General features: G+C 38.4%; 1 protein-coding gene across 3 annotated transcripts in view; it reads right to left on the reverse strand.

Moving 5' to 3' along the window:
- Positions 1-3,045: 3,045 nt before the first annotated feature.
- CIB2 (calcium and integrin binding family member 2) overlaps positions 3,046-23,310 on the reverse strand; it is a 36,309-nt gene continuing 16,044 nt past the window's right edge. For 2 of the 3 annotated variants that reach the window (XM_054272771.1, XM_054272769.1), the window contains 4 exons: positions 15,475-15,586; positions 8,139-8,286; positions 7,854-8,049; positions 3,046-4,186 (listed from right to left, as the gene is read on the reverse strand). In XM_054272771.1, the coding sequence (XP_054128746.1) occupies positions 4,165-4,186; positions 7,854-8,049; positions 8,139-8,286; positions 15,475-15,564 (456 nt within the window). In that variant the 5' untranslated portion in view covers positions 15,565-15,586 and the 3' untranslated portion in view covers positions 3,046-4,164. The remainder of the gene's footprint in view (positions 4,187-7,853; positions 8,050-8,138; positions 8,287-15,474; positions 15,587-23,310) is intronic. The other variant, XM_054272770.1, reaches the window with a different exon arrangement.

A 23,310-nucleotide genomic window follows, 5' to 3' on the forward strand; every position in this document is an offset into this window, starting at 1 on the left:
TTCACTTGGAGTTCAGATTGGAAAATGTCTTACAGACAAGGATGGCAGAACTTAGAGTTAAATAAAGGCACTGTTATCTTAAATGCTGATGCTCTTTGAATTCTACCAAGAACAGTCTCCTCTTTCTCCCCACCAAAGAGAATGTGATAGTCACTCAGTGTCACTAACATCTCTACAAGACGCCCAAAACTGCAAAATTATACAGACAAACGAGGAGAACATCTGTTCATGGGTTCTGTACTTCTGTCTCAGACACACATCTTCCTAAGGACATGAACAATGATAATTTTATTATCTTTAATGTCTTCCTCATCAAATTTCACTCTATTGTCTGCCCCAGACAAGGTGTATTGGCCAATAACATTATAAACTCTTCTTAATCTTGCTGTTATTTCAGCCCAAATTGATTTACTGGGGATTCTGAGCTCACAAACAGAATATTTCCCATCCACAACAAAAACTCTACTCTATATTCTGTTATTTTAGAATATAATCTTAACCAATTCAAGTTTCTAGAACATGAATTGTTTACAGTTTCAGCAAGAAAATCCCTCTTTAATTTTTAATGTACATTTCAATTTTCAGGGACTTTATTAAAACATATTTTTACTGATATGCTGTTGAGAAACACAAAACTTTCTCTGTAATTATGTACAGCTTTAAAATCAGGAATTAATCACAGTTTAATATTTTTGTTCGTGGCATCATAGATTCTATAGAGTATCCTGTATTTGAGGACGTTTAAATTGTTAAATGAAGTTATGACTCGTTATGGTGGTGTGGTGCCGCCTTGTGAGGTTTCGTTGTAAGTGCCTCTAACATGCACAAGGAGATAAAATTAGTCCTAGGGAGAAAAGGAAAGGAGACTGTTCCTCTGTGACTGCAATAAATTGCAAGAGATTCCAACAGTGAGCCTGTTGACAAAGAAGAGCATGTGCTTATTGGTTAAGAAAAAAACACTCAGCATATTAAGATTACATTAAAGGGCATGAGAGGGCACAAAGAACTGCAGCAAAACCTCAAGTACTTTCCCCAACACAGATCCAATTACAGACATGAGTTAATTCCACTGAAGTCAGCAGTTACTGGAGATTAATGTGGAAGTAATGCAAATCAGATTTTGGCCTGCAGACTGTTGCAAATCTTGGCTTACAGTATTTCCTTAAAACAACCATCACTTAAAACAACCAAGTTATTTCTTACTTTTTGCTACTATTTTATTTACTTTCACAACTCTTTTTTTTTGTCCCCAAGATGCTTTAACTGTATATAAATGAGAGATCACACATACAGCTGTTTTGATTGAGGCTTTAGGTAATGGATTTCATTTTTCTTTGTCCATTTTTGAAAAAATATAGTAATGTCTGTTATACTTAACACTTTTCTGCAATTCAAAATGTATGTCCTCTTACTTTTGGGCCAAATCCAAAAGTGTTTTAATCTAAACCTCTTTTACTGTTCCAGTTTCTTTCCACGTGGCCTGATAGTTCTTTTAGAGTAAGGCTGGTTGAAGAAATGCTTGCTAGAGAATCTGCTAGATTGTGCCAGTAATACAACTGCCAAAGTCCAGCAAGTTTGGTACCTTTTGACAGGATTAAATTTGCATCCCACTGAGCTACTCACTTAACAATCTTGCTGTAAGAAAACTGCTAGTCACAAGACAGCCAGCTACAGTCAGCTGTGAAAGCATCAATACAAAGCTCTTCAGAAATCTATACCTCACCTTTGCCATCAGGTGCTGGAAATACTCACCCACCACTAGGCAGTGCTGGAGGACTGAGTGCACAGACCTCTCTCAAACGCCAGGGACACACAATGCTGCTCTGGTTTTTGTTACAGGACATGAATGTGAGTCAAAAAAATAAAGGCAGTTAGGACAGCTGCACACATTTGTATCTGCAGCATTTTGCTGGAACACATCTCTCTGAACAGGAATATTTCTCCACAATGTGCTCCTAATTTATTTTTCTCTTTGTTTCCCAGCTCAGGTGGATGACTCCAAGGTCAAACATCTGGCTGCAAGCTCCCATGTCTCCTAAGGGCTTTGTGACATTTAGGTCAGAGAGGACCCAGGGAAACAAGACACTGAGCACTTCCAGGGCCACTCATCCTTTAAGAGCAGAGTATGGCATAACCCAAGAATGACACACAGTGTCAGGAAAACAGGAATTTTAGCTAATAACAATCATAACACACAGAGGAATGGTGATGCCTAAAGGAACTGACCTATGTCATCAGCACCAGATCCTTTTTATCTGGATAATCTGATCCCAAATCTTTTAACCTAGTATTTTACAAATACATCCTAATCATATCTTCCTATACACCTCACAAGGCTTCCACGATTAAATGTCTTGAAATAAATTTTTATAAAATTAGGCTGATCCTTCAATTAAGAGGAAGTAACTTTAACATAATCTATCTTAATGCCAATGTCTTCCAAATATTTTGAATCAGCTAATAGATCTAACTTAATCTGCTCAAAATGAAAAACAGGCTTGAATCTCTTTTTACTCAATCAGAACTTAATATAAGGATTGATTTCTGTTAATTTTAACTTGGGTAAGGGAATTCAGGTTTTAATTTCTTTATCTAAATAGAAATCAGTAGGAGGAAGCATTAAAATGCTATAAACATGAATGAACATGATAGCTCTAAGATATGCATTACAAATAAATGTAAAAATTACTGTCATTTTCACTGTGCAATCTTAGACATGTCTGTCCTGCATACTTTGAATATCCAAAACTGCCATTGAAACTTTTAATGTACACACATGCTGCTAGGTAAATATTTCTTCTTTATTCATAGTGTGTAAATCTGAACAGCAAGCTACCCTGCAAGCTCACCACACAGAAGAGTTTCTGAGGTAGACAGGCATCACCATCCCTACAGAAATGATAAACAGGTTAGGTTCTCTACTTTAACAGTTTTCTATATAACACATTTCATTCTTTGAAAGATTTAACTTTATAGTAATTGGAATAATGATCAGAAAGGAAATTAGTATGTAGTCAGCCTAAAAATTCTCAAAGCACAACAGAATGCTTCAAAAGTTTTAATTGTGATGACCTTGATACAGAAGCCATGTAAGTGACAGAGCCCTTCTATTGACTGTTAGAACAATAATTAATACACATATGATTGTCTTCAGGTCCCAGTACCTAAACAATACTGGAAGTAAAATATAAAAAAAGAAAAATTTTAAACCCCAAAACAACAACAACAACAAAACCCAACAAAAAGATCTAGCTGATTTCCAGCTGGAGAGGAAAGGAAAAGATAGAACTGCATTCATGCATTTTATGGGAGAGATTGCATAGCTTGTTTCAAAAGAAAATATCTTTTCATGTCCTTAATAGTAGTTCTGTGCTTCTTCAACTTCTTCATGAGTTACAGATGACCATGTTCCTCCATTCAAGAACATTATCAGCCCATAGAATGAGTAAAATGCAGGAGCCCCTTTGAGAATAAGGACACAGTTTTAACATTTATCTTGGGAAGGAATTAATCACGTACACAATTATCATATACAAAAGGCAAATATTTCAAGTTTTATAAGGACACAATAATCCATAAAATATTGGTTGAAGGTAAGCACCAAACCCAGCAGTTGCCATTTTAGTGGCTGAAAGGCAAACCTGGGCTGTGGCTGTCTTCAACTCTGGGAGCTTGGTCTTGACTGCAGTTCTGTCACGTCAGGTATTTTCCATACAAGATCCCAGCTGTACAACACAGTGATAGAGGCATCTCATTATTTAAGGCCAGTGCTTTCTTTCAAATACTCTTGGAAAACACACCAAAGTTAATCTCTCAGGTTTTTGTTTTTGGGTTTTTTTCACCATTAAGAGCAGTATTAAATATTCATAAATATAAAAACTCTGTGGAAATACTTTTAATAATATTCTGATTATGACTGTTAAAAAAAGAGGGGAAAAAAAGAAATACCACAATCCAACAACCAATCTTCGCCAGAGTGCTTGGCCAGCAGAGAAGATAAAAATGTGTCTGTTCCAAATATCCTGTAGATCATATGATGCTTCTGTCTCTTTGTGGAGCAGAATTCTTTCAGTACTTTCTGCTGAGTTCTAGGAAGCCCTCACTAGAGGACAAAAATCCCTGGAGTGCCTGAGATTCAGAAAAGCTGGACTGGCAGAAACATCTTCAGATTCTTATGTGGAAAGTACTGCAAAAGAAAGAAAAAGATTAAGGCACACAAACACATTTGTCACTATGCCCACAACAGTTTCAGAAATACTGCATTTCCAATGTTTAATGTGTTGTTTCCCTGTCTGGTTCTGGCAGTTCCTAGGTATTACTAATGCCATATTCCTCTCAAACCCCATCACCTATTGTTACAGCAGGCTTCACCCTCAGGCATTCAAATAAGCTGAAACTTCCAGGATGATTTATAAAACAATTTCCTGTGGAAAACGTAACCAGTCTTGTAGAACAGAACACTTAACTAGTGCCAGCTCAATCTGCCAATGCTTCCATTAAACTACAAGCAGCTTCTTAATGATAACAATTTTTAGTGAAATAAAACTATTGGGATCCAATTTTCTCAACTAGTAACTGTCATTATCATTTACAGCTTAGTTCAGCTTCTGGGATAGCAGCCAACTGCATAGATGTTCCCTGGTTAATGATTAACAGTGTTTTCTTCTGGTCTGGAAAAAATTCCTCAACGACAGCAGTGCAAATCAAGCAACAGACTTTACTGCATCTTCATTTGCCTGACAGCAGCACAAAGCTGGCAAAGGCTGTCTGTAGGAGATTAAACCTACACAGGGTCATTAAATAAAGGTTTGAGAAAGGAGTGATGAGATAAGGAAAATAAGTCAACCTAGAGTGGATGAACTTCAGCTCACAGCAGGTCAAAGCCTGGATCATGGTGTCAAAGCTAATGCCTGCTGTATATGTTAAGTAGGCGTGATAATGTGACAGCTTAAAAACACCCCAACATGTGCTTCATAACCTGAGTGCATATTGCTACTAGAATCTGGCCTTCAAAGGTTTTCCACAGACTAAAGAAGATATTCCTCCTCAGTAATTTCAAATCTGATGCTGCTGCTGATGATCATTTGCAGCTGATTGAAAGTTCTCAACGTTTGTCACAAGTCAGGTGAGCACTGGTCCCACATAAGAGAGCAGAGAGAAAAAAGTGTTCTATGGCTTTGTACAGATCAGCTGCTCAAGCAATGGCAGAGCCAGGGATAAAACCTAACTGCCTGGAGTCCTACATTCCCCTTTTTATGATATGAAGAGGTAGGGACAAAAGGAAAAGGACCGAGTAAATCCTTTACTACAGATAAAAATCATCTGGGGCCCTGCAAGTTATTCAGCATTTTCAGAAGGCTCCCATACCACATTGCCAGGATGGTATTCTGGGATCAGATGTTCAGAATTACTGACTGCCCATGGCTTCACAGCAAAATCCCTACAAACTGCAGTTACCCAGCATCTGCAATTGCTCACTGGCAATCATTTTCAATGTGGCTATTGCTTTGGATCCTAGGTGTTCCACTTTCACAGTTGCTGAGCAGCTGGAAGTGTAAATCATTAGACTCTTGGGCTTCCTTGAATTTAAATTCTGAAATGCATTCACCTGGGCACAAAAAGTGGAGATAAGCAAAAGCAAATGAAATTGTGACTGCCTCTGGACATTGATGGGTTGGTATTTCTTCCACATGTCTGCTTAAGATTTCGAATGGCCAATTTATTTTAGATGAAAGCATGTTTTTTTATCTTTTTGTAATAGTAAGAAGCTAGCTCAGTTTTCCACTGGCATAGAGCTTTGGTCATCTGCTATTCAGACACTTCCTGTGCTTTGCATGCTCTGTAGTAGATTACCCAGTGAAGCTGCACGGCCTTGCCTGCCCTGTGGCTGCACACAGCCCAAGGCTATCATTTAAGACAACCATTACAGCTGAAAACTCAGAAGAAAATGAGAGGCTGGAGACAGAGCTGGAGATTAATTCACAAAGATGTAAGAAAGCATTGTTTCAGTAAATGAATAGGTAATGTTTCCAAGACTGTTATGGCACAAAGAACTGGGCTTTTTGTGGTGAGAGATCAGCTACAGGAATTGCATTCTTGTCCCATGTCACAAAGTCTGTCACATGCTGGCAGGCACTGGCTCCTGCCAGAGCGTACTTGCTTAGGTTCAGTCCCAGTCAGACTTTGGTGAACCTATTGTGGCATTAAACTGCAATGAATTCCATTCCAAAAGTCAAATCTCTCTTTAGAATGCAGTATTTACCCAGTATTTAAAAAATTAGAATAAGTTCCTCAGAACAGGAAGTTCAGTATTAACAAGTATGCCAGACTGTGATGCAGTGCATACAGCAAAAATAGAACTAACAATGTCCTAAAAAAATCAAATACCTTTACAGACAAAATGAACAGTAAACCACAGTAAGGCAAAAGTATCAAATCTTGCATGTAAATCAGTTTGGAAAAAAGTAGTCTTATGACCCTGTCACTTTCTTTTCCTGCAGCTGTTAACTGTTAAAATTAAAACAGAAACCAAACTAGAGAACCTACATATTCTCAACTCTGAGGCTTTTTTCCATTACATTCTCATTTTCCAATATAGCTTCAAAGATACATGTTGCTGAACCATAAGAAACATCAGATTCTTCAGAGGATTCTAATATTTTATTTACATATATTTCCAGCTAAGAAATTGTTTTCTTTGTACTGTTATCCCGACAGAAACTGCTTTTATATAGAAACTGCCTGGTCAGAGGCTCTAAACCAGTGTTTTGGTTAGGAGGTGGAAGGAGACCCTTCTTTATATCACCAGGAGCTCTTAGGCTTGAGGACTTCAGAGATGAATCCCATGACCCAGCTAAACTTTCTCAGGAAATGACTGGACTGCACAGCATCCTCAGCTTGGAATTCTCAGTCAGCAGTTTGCAAGCCTCTACAACACAGCAGTAAAATCAGTCATGGCACAGGAAACTTCTGAAACTGCACTTTCTACTGAATCTTCAGATCTGCCTTCAATTCTTCACATTTGATCACTGCTCTCTACCAGATTTGTAGGAGCAGCACAGCCTTTTGATTGATTAAAGGAAACCCTACCTGATCCCAGCAGCTTCTACAAGGATAGCAGTATAAAGAAGATGTTTTCTTAGCTGGAAGTATCTGTAAACAAAATACTAGAATACCTACTGAGCTGAGCCTCACCATAATGATGATACATGTCTTGTTCTAAAGGGGTTTCTGTTGATACACTTGATTAGTCAAGGAATACCTGAAATGTATAAAAGACATTCACATTGAATGTCTCCTCTCCAGAAGCTGATGTTTCTCAAGGTTCACTGGAATCATGTCCTCCTGCTTTATTGTTGAATCGCTTTTAACCTCTTTCCTCAGAAGTTTCATTTGTGAAAGAAATACTATTCTGTGTCCTGCAGGACACTTTACAGTTCTTCAAAAAATACTTTCACAGCAAAGAGATCAATGTCTTTCTATGTGTACTTGTAACATGTATGCAATATTTACACACATTCCTATACAGACAGCTGGGATCCTTGCTCTAGGCTTAATCCTTGCTATAGGCTGAATTTGAGCTCATAATGGATCAAAATATTTTCCTGAACTGCACCAAGATGAGTGGAGGAGCAGGAAAGGTGATAATTAAAAGTCATTGAGCTCTTAGTCTTAAATTAGGAGAGAACTGGAATATGCCCAGGAAAAGTAAACTGAGTTAGGTAAGAAGTCATCCCCTAGTGAGTTCTCTAGTAAAATACTTACATCTGACACTTCTTGTATTGGACTGCACAGTGATATCCTAAAACATACCTGCAAGTATGCAAGGAACTCTGTTTTTCTTAAAATAATACCTGAGAAAGTCTGGTGCCTTGGAAATCATGTTTTCAAAATCTGCAAATCCTAATTTCCCATCACCATCCATGTCAGCTTCTTCTATCACCTTCTCACAAACCAGAGTGATTTCCTCCGCTGTCAGCTCTTCCCGGGTCAGCTTATTGAGGGTTTTTTCCAAGTCTGCCTTACAAATGAAGTTATCTGTGTTAAAATCTAAACAATAGAAGAACCAAAGATCACCAAGTGTACCACTCATTTACTCCAAAACACGAAAAGCACACCAGAGCCCCTCCACACAGTACCATAAATCTTAAAGGCATAGATTGCTTTCAGCTCTCGGGGAGCCATTTCACTGAGCACAGAGAACATATCCACAAAGTCATTGAAGCTCAGGCTCCCCTCTCCGTCTTCTGAGAAAGACGACACAATCCTTTCTTTGAAGGGATTCTCCTGTGAAAGACACACATAGACTGGTATTTGGAAGATGAAAAAATCTGCTGACTACTTGATAATGAATATTTAATTGCATAGTTGGCTCTTTAAAGACATCTTTTTCTCCTCAAAAATCCATCAAAAAACTTACATTTGTATGCTGTAGCAGGAAGTTTCAGCAGTCCTTGCTGCTGCATAGTACCACTTCAGGCCTTTTACTTTCACTGACACATGTCAATGTCCAACCTGTGGTTAGATTGACTATAAATTCCAGAAATTTAAATGAAATATAGTCACCAATGGAGATGATCCCGAAATCATTTCTAGCACCTTAGAATAAGACAATATTCTAAAACCATAAACACACAAAACAAATGTTTTTACAGTAAAAACCCATTGTCTTTCTCAGAGCTGTACAAAACTCCAACACTAATTTGTAGCTGTATCAATAAAACTTGGAAAATCAATTCAATTTAGTTGAATATGAACAGAACACAAACATCACTTGGGCTGTGAGCAGCATCTCATTAAATCTGTGATACAGATCTCATCTGAAGCCAAGACACTGATTAACATACTGATTCATAAATATGTACAGCTGTGGTGGTGGCATATCAGGTTCACTATTTTTAATATGCATGCAGCATTTTGTTTGGCTTTTAAAGGAGCAGTACTGTGAAAGCTCAAAAGCTCAATCATATCTCCTTACAATTTCTTTTATTTCCCTGTAAATTTAATTACCTAACAGGTATTCATAAACCATCCTATTATTTTAAATGAAATTTCAAAAACTAGCTATATTTGAGAGACAAATGACCAGAAAATGTTGGTTTTCAGTTTACTTGAATTCTTTCTTGATAATTCACACATAGAACACAAGCATCTATAGAAGGCATTTTTGGCACAACTGTGGTGACTAAAAAAGTAGTGACCAGGAACAAGGCTGTTTTTATGGACAGGTGAAGTAGGGACCACAGAGCCTTGGGCTCAAATGCCAGCCCAATAAAGAAGTCAATACTAAATACAAATTCTCCTGCAGGGTTGGATGACTCAAGGACTCCACAACTGGGAACAGGCCTACAGATTTCAAAGGACAGGAGATTAATGAGCTCACTGTTCAGATGAAGACAAAACCAGGGCAGATAAAACCAAATTAAATAGAATAGAAAAGAGGGATTCCTGAAAATAAAAAGCAGCCTCAAAAGCAAAAGGGTCACATCTCTCCAGAGCATGAGAATGAAAAATAACACCCCAGAGCCAGGCAGATGGCTGAGAGAAGCTCACTGTAAAAGGATATGCAGTGATCACTCATGTCTCCTGAATGATGTGTAGGTACAGTAGGTGTGCATCTGTGGGTACTGCTCAAGTTAAAGTATCTCACTAAAATGCCTGGAAATGTCCCTGGAGATATTCATGGAATACACATTTACCTGTTTGTGGGATTTACCTGTGGTTACACACATATACCTGTTTGTAGGATATGAACAGACAGACATGCAAGGAGGAACAATTGGTTCTATTGTTCAAACTGCCAGTTTATAAATAAGCCAAAGTAAGATTAATTTGGGCTGAAATACATGAAAAGGCCCACTTGCTTCCTAAAAGCACACCAAAAAATAATGTGTTATATGTTTAATAACTGAGAATGCCAAACATCAGAATGGGCATCAAAACATGTTAGAAATTTATTTTTCATTTCTAAAATGCTGTATAGCTTTCTTTGGAACAAACCTGATGAGAAGTAAGTGTCATGGTAACAGTAGTAAAACTGACATCTTAGAGGCAGCATTGGGTAACAAACCAGGAGCAGACAGATGCAAATATCCCTATCAGCAGTGAATATCAAGCCCAGGACTTTGTGCTTTAGAAAGGCTGGGGCAGGATCTCACTGACTCAATAAGCATTTTGCAGTTGCATAAGATGAGTTATTTATTTGGCATGTCAGAGGTCTTGAAAATACAGATCAATTAAGAATGAATTAAATGAACCTAAGCATACTTCTTAAGTAACTCTTTGCCAAATGGATCGCTAAAACCAAAATGAAAAATAAAATCTTTCCTCATATTGATTTCTTTCCTTTAACTTTCTCATATTATGTGTCTTCAGGCAGTATATCTGTGGCTTACACAATGGAAAGTATTAGCTTACCTTCACAGATACTTTTCACATCCTTTCTGTAATTTCATTACCTCTACTCTAAAGAGCACAGATTAGGGTTCCATCATATTTAAAGGAAGAGCCATGGGGGAAGGGAGTAAAGGGGAAAATTATATTGTTTTTTCCTAGATTGCTTTCCCATAAGCACTAATTGTTGAAAAAAATATTCCTTTTAAAACTAGAAACTTACACTTGTCTTAAGCTTTTTCTGCAGTCTCATGATAAAAATGAGAGGGGAGACAGAAACAATAAAGAATCACTACAACCAAAAACCAACTCTGTTGTTTTGCAGATTGATGGTGTTGCTATAGTGGCTCGAGAGAATCCTAAATGTGCAATCCATCTTTGCAAGGAACACTTCTTTTACTCAGATAATTGTGTTTCTGTGCATTTAAAATCTTACACAGCATCTATTCCAACATTCAGACCTTTAACAGCTTACAATAAAACACAACCATTAGTTTTCTAACAAACTGTTGGAGGGTTTTCTCCTGCCATTGCAGCTAAGTCACCTGTTATATTCTTCTGTCCTCTAGTTTCCATCCCAGACTCTAGGAAAGTACTCTGGTGGCCTTTTGCCTTATCTGTTTTGGAGTTTGAAGAATTAATTTCAAGCATCCAATCCTATTCCCACAGGCTGACTGCATTTGGAGATAAGAGTTGCAAGTGAAGTTCAAAGACAGGTCAAATTAATTAAGTTGGAGATACAGGAGAGTCATTACAAAATGCTGATTAATTTTTATATCCACAGAAACAGAATGATGACTTTCCCTTTTGTGTTTGAACACAAGTCCCCACTGACTTCAGAGAATATATTTAAAAGCACAAAGCAGTCTATTTTGCTTTTTGCAAGCCAGAATCCTTCTGGATGCTTTAATCAAGACTTTTTCAGCAATGGTAAAAACTAGCTTTTCTCAAATTTCAGGATTATTCCAAAACAGAGCGGGGAAAAATTGCTATCAGACAAACATTAATACAAAAGTAGCTAAATTGTTAATTATCAAAGCTCCATAGGAAAGACTGGTGCTTCAAAAGGGAAGCATAATAAGTGCAACAGCAAATTGTCCCTGGAGCAGAAAAAAGCAAGTTTCTTTGCAGGGCTTTTTTGTTAATTTTCTTCTTCCTCAAAATCAATAACCTGGGTTTTATGTTTCTATGATTATATTAATGTCATCAAACTTCTCTGCAGTGCCTGCAGGGTACTATTTAAGAAATTCCTGCAGAAACCAAGGCTAAGACAGAGCTAAATTGGTATATTTATGTCTTAATGGAAAAGATCATTTTGTTCTGTCAGAAAGCAGAAGCATATTAAGTTCAACAATGACTCTTTACTGAAGTCACAACAACCAAAAATCCAAAGATTTAAGCTGTATACAGAATTGCTTAAATATTACAGAACTTACCAGCACCTCATGGGAAGATAAGGCATTGTGACAAGAACTGATTCCTAACTCTGACAGGGAAGTGTACAGACAAGGCTGCAGGGGAGGTGCAGGCCTGGGGTTTGATGCAGAGAAAACAGCCCTTGCCTATGACACTTGATAAAGAGACTTCAGAGAAGCAAGGAGAGTGGTTGGAGAAAAGTTTTGCTCCTCCAAAGGGAGTAAAACATCCCATCAAAACTAGGAACAACTAACAGAATGCAGCAAGGATGTTGAGATGAGCTGGAGACAAAAATTGTCCAGAGCAGGGCTGGGGCTTGGGGAGATCACCCTGCTCTGGCATTACCCATTGCCCTTTACACAGACGGCCCAGGTGTCATTGCCCAATGCACAGAAAGCTCTGAACCTGAAAACTCACTAAAATCACATCTAAAACCTCCTCCCCAGTGCAGCTTACAACAAACCTGCAAGGATCAGTGAAGTTCCTGTGTGAGCCAAAAGGCAGGAAGCAACAGACTGTAAAGTGAGTGAAACAAAACTGGTTCCCCTCCAGCAGCCCTCTGCTGCCCAGCTCTGGAGGGAAGGATTGCTCTGCACTGCAGTGCCCACAGAGAGCTCACAATCTAGGAAAGAGGCAATCTGGGATGTGGGTATGGACACCCACCACTGCTACCCACCACAGGGGGCTCTGACAGCAGGTTACATTTAGCCCTGCAGCTCTGTGGCAATAACAGTGATAATGTGACCGAAATCAGTTTTAATTTGAAAAAATATCACTTTTGCTTTCTCCCTGGTCCCACACTGAGCAGTCCATATCATGGCTACAGTCTTGCTATATTAATTACTGCCATCTCACAGGTGTCCAGATGCACCAAAGTTAATTTATTAGACTGGTGCCTGTGTAACCAAGATGGCAAAAATTAGAGAACAGAGGCTGCAATGGAACTGATGGAGTAAAGTAGCTCTGTTAACTTCACTGTAATGGTAGACCTAATCAACTGAAAGTACCTTCCCCTTCTTTATTTATTTATTTCTTGTCCCAACTTTCAACTTTTCAGAATCAGGAGTTAGTGAATAATTCATTATCAATTAAAGAGAATGACCATCAGCATTTTTTTCCCTTGAAACACAAAACACCTGGCTCAAAGCTTTAATGCAGGAGGTAAAGATCTTTCTTTATATTAGCAGAATCTAATTTAGAAAAGTGCATTATTGATTCTATCCGTTTGTCAGAACCTGCAGTGGCATTGAGCTCAACATTGCCAGTAACTAGAAATGTAATGTGTATATGAAAAAAGCCAGGTGCATTGAAATTAGCACTAATTTTATTAGAATTCAATAGACATTTAGGTCATTTATTTCTATTTTAAGAAGTAAATGTTGTCTTTGTCTTCACCTTGATGAAAATTTACCAAAGAAAACACCATTATGATTTGTTAGGCAGTCTGGTCAAGTTGCAAAGGTCAAGGATTTTTTTTCTTAGTGTATGAGCTGAAGTTAGTACCTAGATTGTTTCAAAAACAAAATCTTGAGGAAAGCCTCTCTCCCCCTCACTCCTGTCTGCACAGGTGCCCACAAGATGCTTCATGAGCAAGATGGACTCCAGTTTATAACAAAGATCCCAGGCATTTTAACATCTTTTAGTGTCAATGCTTTGAAAGAGTTCTGGAATATCACTTAGTCTCCTCCTGCTGGGATTTTACTGGAAACAAGCTCAGTAGCTATTGAAAGCACTTTTCTCTGTAAGCTCCCAGAATTCCTGAAATAAAATGAGTGGTTTGCAATCAATATTTCTAAGGTTCTTCCACAGACTTATGAGACCTGAGAGAGAATTTGTATAAAATTCAATAGTAAGTTTGTCCTATTACTTTCATAAAGTCAAGTTCCATTACCTAGAGACATCTTCTAAAGCAGGGTGAGAAAGCCTCACAGACTTGTGGTGCCAGTGGATACATTATGATCCATATATGATCCATACATGATTATGATTCATACATGGAAGCCTCTTAGGAAGTCTGTCATTGCCACCTAAGTTTGCTAAGGTAGCATGATACACTCCTGTATCTCAATCTAAATAGGATCCTGTGTAAAATTTTTGGTTTGTATGTCAGCTTCAGTCCCAGGCCTTCCATCTTGAAAGTTCTCATAGAATGAGCTGTTCCTTAAGTGTTCAATCCTCTATCACTGAAGCCAAAAAGACTCTGTGTGATCATAAATTCTCACTTCCTTTTCTAAGGTTAGCCTTGATTTGTCACAAAGCTCTCTGGCTGTTAAAGTCTGAGGAGTCAAAGAACTGTGCCAAAGGATTCATGTTGTGCTATCAAGATCTCAGAGACGATAACATAAACCCTAAGGAATACTGATGCCATTAGAAAAAGCATAAATATATTTTGCTGAAGAAGTCCATGCTTACTGTGAAAAAGAATTCTAAATTATCTCTCAGCTTCTTCAGAAACCCAAGCTGTCCATAGGCATCTGCTAAATCAGAGTCTGAAGAATAATTGAAGGATAAAAATTCTCCCAAGGTTTTTTATTGAATTAAATGCTTGCATGTGTTTAATGTTTCCATTTATATATTAAATGCTGGTCAAAGACTTTTTAACACACTTTAAAAAAACATGGTTCTTGTTCAATAAATTATATTATCCTAGAATCAAACATACAGCAAGTGTGGTATTAAAGGAACAAAGAGTTCTGTGACCTTCAACTTGAAATCTAATTCAAATGTTTTTCACTTCATGTTGACTTAGCATTCTCTACAACTGAATGTCTAAAGCATGGCTTCTGCTTGTAAAATACCAGATATTTGAAAAAAAATACAATACTAAAGAAGAATTTCTAGATCATTAAAATTAAGTGGAAAGCCATCAATTACAAGGTTTTTATAGCATTGTTCTTAAAAAGCTTAATAGTGCTTCATGCAACTATCAGATTGAGCACATAATTGTTTCCACATTATAGTAATTTATAGACAACAGTCGACTAGTGTACATGAAAAATAGACAAAACACAACATAATTCAATGAACTGTTTAAAAATAAATGCTAAAAGTCCACATTTGTTCCATTAAAATCATAAATTATTGAATTGTTGAAATAAGAATAAAAACAAATAGTGTCTCAATTTTTTTTGCACTTATTGCCTTACACCTACTGCTTCTCTCATTTGGAGTTACATGGACTGTTTCTCCACTTCCTACCATGTAATGTCCCCATGAAAATGAAAACTCCTGATAATTAAGAAAAATAATATTTATTGTGCTTAGGTAGCTGAGAAAAAAGGGGGAAACCTTTACTTTTTATTAGCAATATTCTGCATATTGATAGCAAAATTCCTACAGACTGAGATAAGAACTTCAGATTTCCAACCAGCTCTTCATACAGAGATTCCTGTGGATACATGGCTTCTGCAGGGCATATCCATAAAAAGCAAAGATTGCTAAATTTATTTCCTATTCGTTTCCTTTAACATCTACCCTAACTATCTCTGCAAGAAAGACATTCACCTGATATTTTCCACTTTCTGGGGCTGGTTTTGCCCTTGAACAATAACAGGAAGGGGAAGACCTTAGCATGCCACAGCGCTTCTGGATATCAATTTTGGAAAAAGGTCTGGCAGATGAGCTAGAGAAGTTAAGATACAGTTTGCAAGCAGTCAAAAGTGATACCTTCAGCTCAGGCATGTTTACTATAAGCTGCATAGGTAGTTTAACATCTGGGTCCTTTGTATAGTCCATGGGCACAACATTTGGTGCCATTTCATAGTATCGGCCGTGCAACCTGTAAACAAGCAGAAACAAACAGCCAATAACAAATTTAAATAACCAATTCCATTCAGACAGTAATCACCTACAAATTTGTCTTGCAGCTCTAATCATTGGTTTTAGTACACAAGTCTGAGCCCACCAAATTGCCATCATTCTGAAAGAAAGAGAGCTTTGATGCAGCATTCAGCAGCCACATGTTTCTGTAACTGAGCAGAGTTTCACACTGTGTGTATGTAACAATTAGGCACTGCCAGGTATGTCACAGAAGGCTGAACCAAGACATGTACTGCAAAATGCAATTGTTATCATATGTGGAAGTTAAGTCTTACACCTAATTCATAAACTGCTTAGGACAGCAAGTGCCCCTTTGTCATGTCCTATGTACTAACACAGTGTATTCTAATCTCTCAGTAGGGCGTATGTACTACTTGCATACATTATAAAGCTGTATCTTGTGACTTTCCTTTTAACAAAAAATCCTGCTTGCTCCCTAGGCATACTAACAATTACATCTAGCAATTACTGTGTTTTAACAGCAGAATATAAACAAAACAGTAATACAGGAAGAAATGCCTCAGCAACCCCTTAATTTCTTCATCTTTACCTGCAGCAGATCCGTACCCAACTGAACTACTTCAGGTTCCTGTGTGTAAATAAACTCAAAAACTAGGGTAAAATAATCTACAGGCATCAGTTTTCTCATTATTATGATGTGCCACAAAGAACACATAAAATGAAACACAGAAACACATTTTTTCTGCATTGTAGGAAACTGATGTCCTTATCCTGCACAGCAATACCTTGTGCCATACCAGAAATTGGATATCCACTATCTCAGCACATTTCAGCTGCTTACCACAGCTCACCATGACATTTCATAAATACTGTGTAATTCAAGATGCAATAGCCATTTCCCTCTCTAGCAATTGATTTCTCTGTTGTAAACAGCAACTAAAAAGATGCTTCTAAATACAACAGAAAAAGCAACTTAAAAGCACTTAAAAAGAAAAACTTAAAAGAAAACAAAACTTTCAAGTCCAATGTCCATCTATGGGTGACCTACTTTTTTAAAAGCTAGAATACTGAAATGGTGTTCTAGTCTTGAAGAAAATTAAGCACTCCCTATTGGCAAAACTTCACCATTGTGGACAACATTCAGAAATTCAGGAGCTGATGATTCCTGCTTATTTTAACTGTCAAGATTTCCTTCTTCACTTTATCTAATATTAGACTTGTCTCTTTATAACATGCAATATCAATGCAAAGTAAACCTGCCACATCTTGCTGACAGAATTCACTATCCTGTCCACAGAAATTGCAATCTATTTATAATGAAGTTCAGCCATACCTTTTGGCGGCTGAAAGAAGGATACAGCTCCCAACTCTAGACTGACAGAAATGTCTGGAAGGCAGGTGCTGGACACTGAAACATGCAGGTAACTAACTGCAGATTTGAGGGCAGCTCTCATATCCTGTTTTCCTCCCAACTAACTCTGCTGTTAATTCACCAAATCGGTCAAAGATCTGTGGATGTAAGAGCTTTCTCTCTCAGTGGATTTCACACTAAAGCATCCAAATGAGTCTGTAGGAAGTGGCCCTGATCTAACTCCTGCAAACTAAATTACAGCAATAAAACACACCTTCCACATGCTTTTATCTGCAGGGATTCAGCAACTCTATTTGTCATAGCCTTATCACATGGCATGATTAGCATTTAAGACCATGAAAAGGGCCATAAGATTTCCCTATACCAAACATATAGTATTTGGCACTTACTCCATGATCCTTTAAAACAATAAACAAAGAACCCCAACCAATAGAACAACCACAGTAACACCTTTTCCTACTGGAAGATCTTGATGCTGGGAGGTTCTTCAGGGGCACTATGTCCTGTTTTATAATCAACTGGATTGCCAGTATCAAATACTGGATTTTGCAGAAAAAATAACAGACCTGCTTCAGCATCTTAAGAAAACCACCTGTCATAAGGAACATAGCCCTTTTTGCTGAAGGTCCACCAAAACTCCCATTCAGTTGAATAACTTATGTTGCATTGGGAGAATACTTTTTGGCAAGGAAGCAATACACGTCTGATCAATTACTCTGTAACATGATGTAAAGCTCAGTAGACATCAGGGTTATTTACACCCATAATCCTCCTGCCTGTATGCAGTACTTCACTACACCTTGCAGCGTTGTGCACTATGACAAATCAGTAATCACTTCCCAAATGCTGCTCTCATTACTGACTGTTATCTCACATCTCTCAATAACATTAATTCCTAACTACAAATACAGAAGAAACAAAGCTGTGGCAAAGACTCTGATATTTCTCCTGTTTTGGAGAAGCAGAACATTTTTCAGGTGACCTGAACACATCAGAGCAGTTGTGACCTAAAGGAAATGCTTTTTGTCCTTTTACTCAGCATGCCCTTTGCAAAAAACATGTCTGAAAACAACCTCAAACCTCTTTATGTGTCCTAGACACAGAAATATTTATGCCTTGTCAGGGAGGTAATGGAAGGTTTGCAGTGCTGTCTGAACACATAGATTTGGAAAAGCTGCCATTATCAGACAAAGACCATCATGTATATTCAGAAGCCCAAGACCAGCCTCACTGTCTTTGCAGCAATAACTACTACAGCTGTATTTCCTTTAGAAGTTTCTTCTGCATGCATGCAGAAACATTTTCCTGTTCCTGGCTGTGCTGCCTTTGTCAGCAGGATTCCTTATCAACATTGCATGGAAGTAGGAAATGAAAAATTGGCAGTGTCTTCCTTGCCACAAATGAGAGTGGGAGGGAATGTGGTGATAAATTTAATGGCAAATTTCATTAACTGATGATGCTTCTCAAGGATGAAGCATCCTAGAGTCAGCAAGGATGATGCTGTGAGAATTTGCTGGGTATAGTTTGGGATGTCTCTTACAACAGAGCCTCCTGCTCTACCTGAATAGATTGAAAAAAAGAGATTTCTAAGCTTACACCCTGTAGCAACCATTTAAATTCACTATTGAGCTTTGGGAGGGAGTCAGACTGTAGCCAAGGTCACCAGCGGGTGTGTTAAAACACAGAGCAGCCCTTCCTTGGCCTGGTGTACATTCATCTCCAGCACTAAATGTAGTGACAACATATTACAGCTGGCTGAGCTGTCCTTTTAACAGGAACTCTGCACTGAAGGAGTGCTGAAAACAAAGGATAAAAGCTTGCAATGGCTCATTGATTGGAAATAAGGAGAGGCTTTAAAGTGGTCTTTAGAAATGAATAAACATTTTCCTGGTTTGGGTCCCACAGCAACACTCACCTGATTTATGCTGTAAGGGGGAAACATTTTTATTCAGCAATATATATCCTATTTATTCCTGAGTAAAAGAGATGCATTCAAAGACTTGTACATTGCACTCAATACCATCTCAAGGAGTAAATTCTAGATTGCTCAGCATTGCTCTGCACTGTCAGAAAAAAAATAACAAATGGCTTAACTAGAGCAATGAAAGCAGGCAGTGATGGGCAGTCCCACCATGGGTTCCCAGGAGCCATGGCATGAGCTGTCTGTACACTTGTACAGGATGGAACAACCTGTGCCTGCAGCAAGACCACAAGTGCACAGCTGCTGTTTAGTTGTACTTTTGGTTATTCACCACAATCAGAGCTATAGGCTCCTATCCAGATATTAGAGCTGAATGGAACAGCTGGAGAAGGACTTTGTGTAATACACAGAGAAGAATTCACTACTCCAGAGACCAGCAGGAGAATTGACAAGTCAACTTAAAGCCCTGGAAAGAGGCAGGTCTCATCAATCAGCCCTTCCAAGCACCTGAGATGGCTGGAAGTAAAAGAAGCAGCAGCACTGAAGATGAGACTGCACAGAATGCAGGGCAGAATGCACTGACGGGAACTGATTTACAACCCTTGCTACAGAGGCTGTAGCCCTGTACTGATGCAAATCAGTGAACTGCACATGCTCTCTTGTCCTGCAGTCCTTTAATGGACAGCTGGGGAACAGAGCCAGACAGACCAAAACCTACAGGTCTGCCACACAGGCAGAAAAAGTTGCTATAGCTCAAAAAGAGGGAGGTTCTTTAATCTGGGGCCTTTGGGGTAACTGATATAGCACCTGGAGGGTCTCAGATTTATGCCATACTTGCACAAAGTGTTTTTGCAACAATAAATGTTAAATGTTACACATGGTAATGGAGGCATAAATCCCTGTGCTGCACCAATTCCTCAGTGAATTATTGCTTCCAAAGATTGCAAGAGGTTAGAACAGTCTATTAGAGAACGTGGTCTACCATGTGAAGCTGAAACCAAAATGACGGGAAACATGATACAAGGAAATTCAGTCAGAAACTGAAACCACAACTCACTGAATTGCCACAGTTGGACAAACAGGTAAAAAACAAAGGACAGTGAGAAACACAAGCAGAAAGAGTTGAAAGTTGAAGGAATTCTGTTACTGATATGCCTTTCCCCTTTTATGATTTCCAGTTGAAGTTATTTTCATTGTATCAATAAAATACAATAACTGGACACTGAAATAATTTATAAAAAGGCAGCATAATAAGATGAGAAAAAGCAGATAGACGAGTCTTCTGCTAGTTTTAAGTTAGCAAGTATTTATTCATCTTTGCAATGCAAAATGAAGCAGCACAAATTCATTTAAGAGAATACTACAAAAATATCCTCCCAAGTAATCTACAGTAAAATTACAAAGAAATTGTGAGAAATGTTTTTGGCAGACAATTTATAATACATTTATTCTAAATCTAGTTATAGTTATGAAAACTCTGACTTCCAATATATGTACCCTACTGTTCCCAGACCTACATGATGCATAGAGAGTATAAATAAGAACACTTTATAATGTTTTTCCTTTGTTGAATTGGCACTCAAACCCCTGCTCACAGGCATCTTTCTGCTGGTGATTCCAAGAATCACAGAGTGACTGAGATTGCCAAGAATTCCTGAGATGAATTGGTGCAACCTCCTGCCCAGCAAGGGCAGCTGGAGCAGGCTGCCACATCCAGATGGCTTTTGAGTATCTGCAAGGCTGGAGATTCCAAACCTTGGCTGGGCAGCCTGTTCCAGTGCTTGGTCACCCTCACAGTGCTTCCCTGTGTTCAGCCAGAACCTCCTGTGTTTCTGTCTGTAGCCACTGCCCCTTTTCCTGGCATGGGCCTCTGTCTCCTTTGCAGCCTCCAGATCTCAGCTCTCTCAGCCTTTCCTCATAGGAGAGTCCTCAGTTCCCTATCCATCTCAATGGCCCCTTGCCAGATGCTGGAGCAGCTGTACTGGGGAGCCCAGAGCTGGAACATTTCTGACTCCATGCAGATCAACACTGACAGGGATTCTCTCCTCTCAATCTGGCTTAAATATAATACAGGAAAAGTTTATGGTATGGAAATACAGGACTGCCTAAAATCCTTTTTTTTTTCCTTTTTCATTCATAGAGGATTCAGAAACATTTTTAACAACAAGAATGGTAACATAATTATCAAGAAGATCAACAATAGCTTCAGGATTTATGTTCTTTGTGTGTATAGTTTCTTGCCTAAAACTCAGGAAGATTCCTAAGGGTATAGAGCTGCTAATTTCATTCTTTTGGCTGATGCTTTTTCCTCCAAAGCTGACAATAGGGCAATTCCCCTTTCTGCATACAAAACTTCAAACTCTTTAAAAGAAAAACAGGAGTTGTTTTCTAACTCCTCCCTCCGTTGTGCAGCAACTTGCTCCACAGCAAGCTGCCTCCCAAGCAGTTTGCTGCATTTGCTCCCTTATAAGGAAGCTTTCCAGACACTTGAAGGAGCCACTGCTTAATTTTCTAGCAGATTGCAGATTTAAAATCCAACATTCAGCTGGATTGGCTAGAAGGGCTCCTGTCACCTCCCCTTTCACCCATCAAGAACATGCCATGAAACAGGCAGAGAAGGCAACAGAAGAACTATTTTTCTTCTACCAAAAGTTCCAAAGTTTGCTGATATCCCAAATGGTGCCCAGCTTGGTCATTTAGTGCCATATTCCCCTGGCAGTGTAACTAGGTTAAGTCACTCTCAAGTAATACAACTTGAATTGACAACTTTTGTGCTTTTTGGCTAGGACAGACATCCAAAACCACCTGCATATGAGTGCTTGTTTGGGTGCCAAACTGTACCAGTCTACAGGGAGAAGCAGAAACAGATGGGCTGATGAACAGTTAAGCATTATTGATAGAGTGAAAGTTTGTCTGCCAGAAAATCAGATTTGTAAAACTGACTAAGAGAAATAATGTCTTATGAGAGACAACTCAACCATTTGTTCCCATTTACAATCACAAGAGAGGCACATTATACAGATTCATTGCTATAAATACAGTGGTTTTTCCTACTTTTCTTCACATAATTTTTTTCTTTTTATTCCTGTTCCTCTCTAGACGATGTTTTCCAGGGTAACAAATCTTTTTTAAATTGTGATGCCCAAAACTGGACAGTCTATTCCTACTGAGGTCACAGTACTGCTAACTGGAATTCTCCATTTTATAAACACTGCTGAGGCTAATGCATTTTAGAAATGCATTTCTCTTTTTTGCAAGAGCATTGTGGGGCTGGTGTTGTTTTTTGCTCACTTTGCTCAGACCACTAACCCCCCAGCCCATTATTTTGACACACTCCATTCTGCACTTCCAATTTTTTTCTCAGTTCTTAGGACTTGAGTGTGTGAATTTTCTTTTGCTCACTTTGACTCCAGTAATTTCTCTAACACACTGAGTACTGTTGAAAAAGCTCATCTCAATCTTCATAGCATCTGCAACTCACTTCACCTCAATGTTTCTTACCATTCTCACCAATTTTCTATGTTCAGGAGTATTTTGACCACTTTTGTAAGTGCACCAAGTTCAGTGCACTTACACAAGTAGAAAAGGACTACTACAAACTGGAATATGTAGAATTCTTTACCAAAATAAAGACACATTGCAGCTGCTTCTTTTCTCTGACTTCCAAAAGCAGATACTCACAGAAGGATTTGCTTTTAACAAATCCACAGTGGCTGCCTCTGAGCATGTATTAAGTTCCAGGCAGTTATGGATTGATTGTCTACCAGTGTGTTCTGGCACCTCTCCATGCAGAAAAGTTGTGTCCTGAAGCTGCACACATTGGTCTAAATTTCCACATTCTCCTTAAGAAAACTGGGGCATGTTTTCAAAGCCCTAACACCACCAAAGCAACCAGTATGAGCTCTAAAAATTTGTCAGTTGTCCTATTAATATTTTAGATAATGTTTTGAGTCAGTGATAACATAAATATGTCTACAATAACCAACATTCTTTAATATGTTCTTGCCCTGGGCCCATGACTGAATGCTCATAGCTGTGATCAACACTTCCAAAAATTAACCATCTTAAGAGTGTATTTAGGTTTTCTGGTGATAAACAGCTGTCAAACACCAATATTGAGCTACGGTTTCTATTTTTCTCTTTCACCAGGCACACTTGCCTCTGCTGCAGTCTTACTTTATATTTTTTCCTAGATCCATTTTCAGCATTTTGTGTTAAACTTTTCTTCACTTTAAATTAATAAGTTATACTACTTTCTAATAATTTGCACATTGTCCACACAGATTACTAATCAAAAAATGTGTCTTCAACCCCTCTGACCACAGCCTGTATTTATGTTGACTTGAGCTGCTGTTGACACCAAAGCCTTGCACTCCAAGTCAGTATGTAAGTCAATCTAACAGCTTACTGGTCGGGAAATGCTCTCTTC

Source organism: Melozone crissalis, unplaced genomic scaffold, assembly GCF_028551555.1.
Source record: "Melozone crissalis strain CALT ecotype California unplaced genomic scaffold, PUWL_Pcris_2 ptg000014l_1, whole genome shotgun sequence".
Classification (NCBI taxonomy): domain Eukaryota; kingdom Metazoa; phylum Chordata; class Aves; order Passeriformes; family Passerellidae; genus Melozone; species Melozone crissalis.